Source organism: Oratosquilla oratoria, chromosome 10, assembly GCF_046742065.1.
Source record: "Oratosquilla oratoria isolate Oo_2021 chromosome 10, ASM4674206v1, whole genome shotgun sequence".
NCBI lineage: Eukaryota > Metazoa > Arthropoda > Malacostraca > Stomatopoda > Squillidae > Oratosquilla > Oratosquilla oratoria.
Genome location: NC_134786.1, coordinates 26,718,666 through 26,728,399, shown reverse-complemented (window position 1 = coordinate 26,728,399; position 9,734 = coordinate 26,718,666). Strand labels below are relative to the sequence as shown.

At 42.4% G+C, this 9,734-nt stretch overlaps 1 protein-coding gene across 1 annotated transcript in view; it reads left to right on the top strand.

The window, feature by feature from the left end:
* The first annotated feature begins 387 nt into the window (after positions 1-387).
* LOC143028809 (uncharacterized) overlaps positions 388-9,734 on the top strand; it is a 202,936-nt gene continuing 193,589 nt past the window's right edge. Inside the window, exons 1-2 of the mRNA XM_076191172.1 lie at positions 388-462; positions 867-978. Of these exons, the coding sequence (XP_076047287.1) occupies positions 388-462; positions 867-978 (187 nt within the window). The remainder of the gene's footprint in view (positions 463-866; positions 979-9,734) is intronic.

Genomic DNA, 9,734 nt, shown 5'->3' with positions numbered 1-9,734 from the left:
ATGCATGAAATTATTTGACCTTGGACAAAATGTTTATATCGTCACCGTGCCTAATAAAAAATGATTATAAATTTATTTTTGCTCTAGTACTCACTCCTCAGCATCATGACAGCCGTCGAGCCATTAGAAAACAGAAGAAAGTGTTATTAGATAGTAATTTCAAAATAGTTTTGGGGCAGACAAAATAAAGATGAAGTCTGGTTGAAGCCAGAGTAAAAGGAAAATTGGCACGTTCTACGGAAGGGTTCAAGGAAAAACGTTAATCAACCAAGATTAATTGCACTCTTTTGGGGAGGGTGGGAATCTCTTTCCCACACCTCATTCCTCAACACAACAGAATGTATCGACTACCGTTGGCTAGCATAAACACATAAAAGACAGTTAACTATGTCCGTGCTCAGTCGCACGACCTCTGAACGTGTGACGTCACAAAAACGTCACCAAGGAGCATGTGACGTCACAGTCAGCTGGGGACTATCCCAGCTATGGTCACGCTAACTTTGATGACGTCACAACCAGCTGGGCGATATCCCCAGCCATCGTCACGCCAACTTGTCACCATGGTGACGTCATGTATGGCAACGTTGTCTGTCTCCCAGTGGCACCATATCGCGAAACGCGTATTAATATCAACTGTCCACGTATGCCCAGCATCACCACAACCACCAGCAGCCGCTTTTTGTCGCACCACAAACCACCCTCCACCATGTCAGTAACCATTTTCCACCACGCTTCCCACCAACAACAACCACTAACTGCCACCACTCCACCACCACTAACCAAGACACCACCATTCCCCCACGTCACCACTCAACCACCACTCTACCATCCGCTTCACCACCGCCATCACCACGCACCACCACCAGCCACCGCCACCACCACCACTCCACCAGCCAACAACTCCAACGTCAGAGTGTCTCTCCTCACTCGTGTGTTTGGACGCGGCTGAAACGCGCGCGGCTCCGTGGTGTGGTTGTGGTGTGTGGGAGGAGCAGGAAGAAGAGGAAGAAGCATTGGTGCTGGTGTTAGTGGTGGTGCTCGTGGCCGGGCTGGTGGTAGTGGTGGAGGTGGTGGTAGTGGTGGTCGTGGAGGAGGTGGTGGTGGTGATAGTGGCGGTGGTGATGATAGTGGTGGTGGTAGTTGTGGAGAAGGTGGTGGTGGTAGTAGTAGTAGTAGTGATACAGGGGGATCACGGTGTGATGAGGTTTTGTGGTGAAACTAGTTATGTATTTTTTTCCCTTGAGGAAGGAAGGCGGGTGTGTAATTTCCCTTGTCGCCGTCTGGCTGAAGGGTCCACCCCCTCTCTCACGACCCGTTATTGAGATGACGTTTAGAAACCTAATAGAAAATATAAATTATATTAATTATTGAATAAATAGCGTAATGGCAATATAATGAATCCAGTCACCACTGGAGGGTCGGGGGGGGGTACACGGAAATTAATCAGAACGCCTACCGGCAGGCAGAATAAAAGGAAAAGGGACACCCGGTAGGGTAGGGGTTTAAAGAAGAATTGTTTCAATAAATTTAATTAGTATGGCGGTTGTGTAGTGTTGTCAGGTGATTTCTATTCCATTGGCGTAGTGATGTGGTTTTAATGGTGGCAATAAATTTAGTGATAGTGACAACAGAACGTGATGCTAGTTAGAAGTGGTGAAATAAGTGACGTCACACGAGTTAGTGATGCTTTAGTGTTGTCTTGGTTCATATATGTTTAGTCATCACGGAGATGTCAGTCGAGATGGCTTTAGCTAGGTTGATGACATGATGAGGTTCTAGTAAAAGAGGTGATGTATGAGTTAGTGATGTTTTAGTTATTAATGACTTTATCTATTTTTTATTGGTGTCATCACAAAAATGTGAGAAGCCGGAGTATCACAGGTTGTGATGATGTTATCAGATCAACTGTTGGTGATGAAGTGGTGTAGTGCGAGTGAAGTGATGCATCATCGGTTGTTGTGATGTTTTCCTTGCAAGTTCATCACGAAGGAATGTGATGGGGCCTTATGTTGGTTGTGATTGTGGATGAGTATGTAATGAAATTTGTGATGAAACGGATGTTTTCGAGTGAGTAGTGTACTGATGTCCGTGAAGGACCATCATCACACAAGTGTGATAACACGGTCGGTCTAGTAGTGGTTGTTATTGTGGGTGTTTGTGTGAGGCAGTGATGAAATTGTGATGAAGTAAATGCTACGCGACGTGTTAGTGATGCATCAGCGATTGTGATGTTAGATTAAAAGTGTAGGATTACAACAGAACTCAGACAATGCATTGTGACGGCTTTTGGCGTGATGATGTTTTCATAGTGTGATGAAATAGGAGTTATTGGATTAGATAGTGATGTATTACCGATTGTGATGACAGGTCAACAGTACAGGGTTATCACGTGGATGTGATGATGGAGCATGATGCAGAGAGCGTGACTGCGTGTGGGATTGCATTCCGCTTTACGACGTTGCTGCATGGTGTGACAGTGTGTCACGTTGTGGTGCCCACAGACGACTCGAGCTGTGTCATGTCGTCGTGGTTATGATGAGGACGTGTAATGTACTGATGGGGTCGACCACTACCTTTTTAATTTTTCATTTAATGATTTGATTTTTTTTCATGTATCTATTCATTTCTAATTGTTATGCCTGGGAACTTCCAATCGCTCTTTTCTCACCCCCTCTCTCTCTCTCTCTCTCTCTCTCTCTCTCTCTCTCTGTCAACCTCTCCAGTTTTGTGACTCGCTCAATATATTTTGCTCTGGCTGTCGCCAGACGATTTTATTCAGTTGAGGGGAGTTTGTTCCTAATCAAAAGAGGGTCTCCATTGATCGAGCCCCCTTTTGTCACGAGTTCCCTCCCTTCAGCTGAATAAGATCGCCCGACGGCACGTAGACAAACACCTTGAAACGTAGCGAAGATGAATGTATTACTATATGAGTACGTCCTTGTTCCTCCGTGGTACCCTGTAACGTCATAATGTCAACAGTAACGTCGTAGCGGGATGCTGTGGTTAGCTGGATGTTGCTGACGTTATGGTAGTTGATGTACTGTAGCTTGCTGTTGTCTTAACTCCCTGTACAGTGGTGAACCCTGAACTTCCTCTGCGGAGGTCCCTGGGTGGTCGGCCTCCCAATTCTGAACCACCCCAATTCCCTGTTGGGAGAAGTTTTTGGGAAGGAGCCTGCCTGGAGGTCCTCCCGTGGAACCACTACACGGAGCAGTTGCATCGACCCCTTCTAGAATTGGGTAGGGGGTTGGTGGAAGGGTGAAACTTTCTTTTCTTCAGCAGCAGCATTTATGGTACAGGGTTATTTTTTATGGTCATGACACGCTAATCTTTTTTGTTTTGTTATCTATATATTTATTAATATATTCATTTATTTTCATTTGTTTCTTTATATGGTTTGGGGTATGAGTTGTTCCTTGTTTTAGTAGATAACCTGTTCCTCTCGGTTTGTTACGAGGATAGCAGACACCTGCTACAAGGAAGGGAACTTGGGACCAATTTCCTCCCCGCATCGGTAGCCAGAACAGCTGTCCTGAAAACAGACCGGCATACTAGTAGGCAATACCCCATATCAACAGGAAAAAGCCTAGGCATGATGATGATGATAATGATAATAGTAATGATAATAATGATGATGATAATAATAATAATGATAATACTGAAGTAATGATAATGATAATTATGATAATAGTAATTGTAATGATGATAGTAATTACAATTGTAATTGATAATTATTGTGATCGGAAAATTATACTGGCAGTTATAATGGATATATTTTATGATTAGTAAACCGAAAGATATACATTTAATTTCATTTCATTTTCTATTCGTTTGACTGTTCTATATTTAATCTTCTTGCTTATGTTTGTTGAGTTATTTATAATCATGTTATCAAAATAAATATCACGTGTGTGAATATGTTGACATCAGAACTCGCGTCTGTTTAGGCTTGGTCACCTTCAGGGGAACACAAAGGAAAGAGAGAGGTGGGGTTCGGGGTAAAGAGACCGTCATGTCCGGAGCTGTGCCGGACCCCCAGTAAAGAAATTAGGACAATTCCGATGCATTTATCCCCGTGATGCTCCATCGTGTGTGTGTGTGTGTGTGTGCGTGCAAAACGCACGTCTTTACATTTCCATGACGGGGGCACTTTCAATACGGTGGCACCCTTCAGCATGTTTACCTGTGGGCAAGCGCTGCATGTGACTTTATTCCCCCACCGGTCGTACCCCGCGGCTTCAACAGGGTCGTGGTCGATCGAGACCTCTTCATGTCACCGCTGGATCGACCCTCATGTGAATAAAATCGTCTGGCGACAGGCCGCAGGGGAGTTTGTTTTCGGACGTTCAGTTAATGATGGCGCTCCGCCATAATGTGGGAATGATAATGACAATGCGGGAAGGTGCACGAGGGGGGAGGGACACAGTACAGGAGGGAGTGGGGAAGAGAAGGAGGGGAAGGGGAAGGTACGGGGCAGTGGAGGGAGGAAGGTAGAAGGTGAGTGGAGGTACGAAAGGAGAATGCCGGGAAGGGAGGGAGGGAAAAAGGGAAAAAGGGGATGCGTGAGGCACGAGGTGGAGAGGGAGGAAGTGGGGCAGTTGGGGGTGAGGGAGAAAGAAGGAGGACGTGGAAAAGGTGGGAGAAAGGGAGGGAAGGAAGGAGTTAGGTAGGGAGAGAGGGGAGAGAGAGGGAAGAGAAGGTAGAAAGGGTGGGGGGAAATGAGGGAAGGAATTAGGGGGTTAGGGAATTAGTGAGGGATAGGGAGAAAGAGGGAGCTAGGGAAGTCGGGAAAGAGGAAAAAAGTTGGTTAAAAGGTAGAGAGTGAGGGAGAAAATGAGGGAGGGGAGGGAGAGGTACGTAGGGAATTAGGTAGAACACTAAGTGAAGTAGGGAGAGATAGAAGGGAACTGGTGAAGGAAGGACAAAGAAGAAGAGGAAGAAAGGAAGGGAGGGAAGGAAGAAGAAGAAAGGAAAGGAGGGAAGGAAGAAGATAGGGAGGGAGAGAAGGAGGAAGAAGAAGGTGAGTGAGGGAAGAAGGAGGGGTAGGGAGGGGTGTTCACTGATTGCATGACTTTTGTTGTGCGGGGGCGTATTTGCTCCTGTGTATTGTGATGATCAAAGTCTTTTGGAATATTGTGATTCTAAAGTCCTAGAGGGAGGGGGCAGATATTTTCCGAATATTGTGACAAAAGGACCAACCGCATGGATTGTGACAGTGGAGACCTGTATGGTGGTCAGTTTACCTCGTATTGTGACGAGGGCTTAGAAGGCCGGTCTTTTCGAGTATTGTAAGACTGTGGCCTGAGGGTCTGAGAATATAATCCAGTAAGTATTGGTAGAAGCAAAGTAGAAGTTTGGAAGGACGCAGATTTAAGAAAGGATTAATTCTAAGTTATTGTGACAGAAAGTTAAGTGAGGAAGCGTTATTCCTGTTTATTGTGATGACAGTAGGTCCCATGTATTGTGACCTATTGTGGCCCCGGGTTATGTTACGGGCTCACCATATCCATTATGACATTGGAGGGTGTGGGGGAAGGGGATGTCACTTGCTGTGTATTGTGATATTAAAGTATTCGTATTTTCCCATTATCTCAGTGATCTTGTGATCGTGTGGGGATAGGGGGTGGTGGTAGGGAGTGGGGTGCATTGTGACATATCAGTGGGTGTTGTCCTTTCATTTTGGAATGATGATGTGATGATTGTGATGTCGTGATAGTGTGTGGTAGTGTGATGCAAGGAGATGGGCCACCGTCACGTGATCATCCCATTAACCCGTTTGACCTGGTGACGTACTGTACATAGTTCCTTCTGGTCAGTCCACAGTGCATCATTCTGGTGACGCGGTTGTTACCTTCTGCTTAATAAGATCGCCTGGCGACGGCCGTAATAAATGACATAGGTCGACTCGAGTGGAGACGCCGCAGGGTTCACCGAGAGAGCTTTGAACCTTTTGGCATTAAAGGTCTTTTTCTTGGCTTAATGAAATCGCACGGAGGCAGAGAGGATATATCGCGTTCCCGTCTCCACGCACACACACACACACACACACACACACACACACACACACACACACACACACACACACACACACACACATTTATATATATAAATATATATATATATATATGTATACTGTATATACTGTATATATATACAGTATATACATATATATATATATATATATATAATATATATATATATATATATATATATATGTATATATATATATATACATACATGTGTGTGCGTCTGTGTGTGTGTATTCACCTTGGTCTGTCGATCACGAGTCCAACACGTGATCCAAAGACCAAGGTGAATACACACACACACACACACATGCACACACATGTATGTATATGTATATATATGTATATATATATATATATATATGTGTGTGTGTGTGTGTATGTATATATATATATATATATATATATATATATATATATATATATATATATATATATATACAGTATATATATACATTTATATTGGGGACCACGTATAACATACAAATATGTGTGTGCGTGTCTCTGTAGCTGTCACACGACTACATCGAAAAATTAACAATAGATTAAATTGGTAAATGGATAATTAGATCAATCAATAAGATTTTGCATCAATCTCTTTATCTGTTCTAAGCCTTCCTGAAGTTATAGAAATATAGAACGTCTGGCGTCAACCAGAATGAAATATAGAGAGTGATCGGTGGTGTTAGAAATAGGATCGTAATGTGTTAGTTACTTCAGTTTCGGTGTTAGATGTTGATATGTGTCAGGTGGTGTTTGACCGTCGTGTGTGAGTTCAGTGGATATGTTAGGGGGAAGATGCTTATGTTTATGTTACAGATAGGTCACTGTTTTGGGAAGTTTCTCAAATTCGGAAGGTTCTCCCATATTCGTAACAAAAACACATTTCTCTTGTACCGAGATTTTCTTGATTATAAAAAAAAATCGTACCGAATATTGGTGAAAAAAATCCGAATTTACGAGAATATTCTTAGTAGAAAGAACTTATCCTTATTGTGATCAAGTCTGGAAGTGTCTTTTATTGATGTTGGGTCAAACGCCCCGACGACGGGAAAGGAAGTCTAGGTGAGTTGGTATTTTTTGTGATTGAGTGATTTAGTGGTGGTACCATTTAGTGGGCCACTCAGTCCAGTGAGTGTTCTTGAAAATCAATGGTCGTAAGGACATGAACCTAGGTCCTTATGACTACAAGGCGGGATTAAAACCACACCTAATTGGAAACACCAACTGGGAGACTTCCACTGTGATGAGGTGAATTGGTGATGACATCGGATGTGATTGCGTCGACAGGTGATGTAATGTGATGAGGTGAAACGGAAAGTAATGCAGTGGTAGCATTAGTGAAAAATGTCTAGTGATGAAGTGAATTAGTGATGACATTGAGTGATGCTTCGGATATGTTATATGGTGTAATGTGATGTGATGAGATACAAAGTGATGCTGTGGTTAAGTAATAGTGCACTTGGTGATGCACTGGGTAACCTGGCCTTTGATATCGCCGTACGATGTGGTGAGGTGTGGCACAAAGTGATGCAGTAATGGATTTTTTTTTACGTGAATTAGTGATGGCAATAAGTGATACCACGGCTCTTGTGATCATTTTCCTCGTCCTGTGATATGCAGCGGTGATGTAATTTTGTGATGCTGTGGTGTTAGACCCCCTCTCCGTTGTTGTGATACATGAAGGCCATAAGTGATGTGTTTTGATAATGGTCATACGATTTTGTGATAGGTGTCAATGGTGATACTGACGTATTCTCTATCACCTTGGCTTTGTGAAATCGCAATGCTTAATACGAGTTTTGTGATGTAAATCTGTATTAAAACCTTGTGAGATATATTAAATGTTATCAGGCGTGATATTTGAAATCGCCCAATATGTGTTGTCACAACTTTGAATCATGTATTTCATGCTTTGGTTGTAATGACATAACTTGGTATTTACTCTAATTAGTCTTGTCATCGATTAAATTTTTATATTGACAATAACTATTGTCGCGACAATACCATCGATGCAGAACAATGACTGGAACGACAGCATCGTAGGATATATATGAAGGTTTATGTACGTACGCACACGCGCACGCACACACATTGATTTGTGTGCATATTTTTTATTAGATTTGATTATTTTTTTAGCATCTAAATTCTAAGAAGTCTTGTTTATATGAATTGCTTATATATATATATATATATATATATATATATATATATATATATATATATATATATATATATATATATATATATATATATATATATATAATATTATTTACTTATCAAATTATATAATCGTTTATTGCTAGCCCAGCATTGTTTTCATAGTTTTGTCCCAGTGCTGAAGAAAAAGAAAAGTAGGCGGAGTAGAAGTAATAGGAAAGGACGAAAAGAAGAAAGACAATTTTTTTTTTTTTTTTTTTTTTTTTTTTTTTTTTTTTTTCACGGCGCCAGTCGCCGCTGGGGCCCTGAATGGCTGGGAGGCGGCAGCCCGACGGCCACCCCGTCCCTCAATTAATCCATTGGTTTGTCTTCTTTGGCGTGGCACCACCGAGGGGAGGGGGTGGTTGGTGGTGGTGGAGGGAGTAAGGGTAATAGGAGTGATGTTGGTTCTTTTGGTGTTGATGGTGTAGTGGTTGTGATGGTGGGGGGAGTAGGGGTAGTGGGAGTGATGTTCGTAATTTTGGTGTTGATGGTGAAGTTGTTGTGATGGCGGGGGGTAGGGTAAGTTTTTTTTGGTGCCGTCAGTGTTGATAGTGGTGGTGGTGGTAATGGTGACACTGTTGATAGTGGTGTTTTCTACAACCCGCACTGTTGGTAGTACCTTTGTCACAACCATGTTTGCACAGGATGTGTTGTTCCGGTGATCACGTATCTTCTGGGAGTTGTCAGGTTTTATTTTTCATGTGCGAGTATTCATTCATATATTCACTTATTTATTTATTTATTCATTTGTTCATTTTACGTCATCAGTCTGCTGGAAAGCAAAAATTGAAATAAAATGTAGCTTACACCAAGAGACGCTTAGCTACGGCTGAAGATTTCACGAAGAGCTGCACCTCGGGTGTCATCGAGGTTGTTGATGGGTTTTGCAGACGAGCGGTTGTAGACTTGTTTTGTTCTACATTGGTTGGAGACGTTGGAGATAAACTATTCGTGGCTTTTGTTTTTTATTGTGTCACCTCTGTGACTGCTGCTTTCCATCAACGGAGGTGACGAAGAAAAAGGTGGCGGTTGCCAACAATACATTTTACAACTTATAATTGAAATGGTGGCGATTGCCAACAGTATTTTACAACGTATAATTCAAACATCTTCTGTCTGTTTATTTCATCTATATACTATATGGAACCGAGTATGGACACTCAGTATTTACTTTAACTCTTTATACATCTTTGAATCTAAGAAGTGATGAAATAACGTTAGCGGCTATCGTATGGTAACGTTGTATGGCAGACTCCCCGGTCAGGATGCAGGTGGTTTGACGGTAGATTTCTGAGGTCAAGCTAAACTGACCGCCGGTCACCTCACACAATAGATGGTCCGTTGCTACTCCCAAGATCTGCGTCGAGTAGCTAATGCATGCGAGTGCGCGTATGCACACTAGCATAGAATGAATAATCGACATTCAATTTACAGGTATTTCTTGCAACATATGCTCGGCACAGCGAAGTTAATACGCAAAGATGATGAAAATATATTAATTTTACA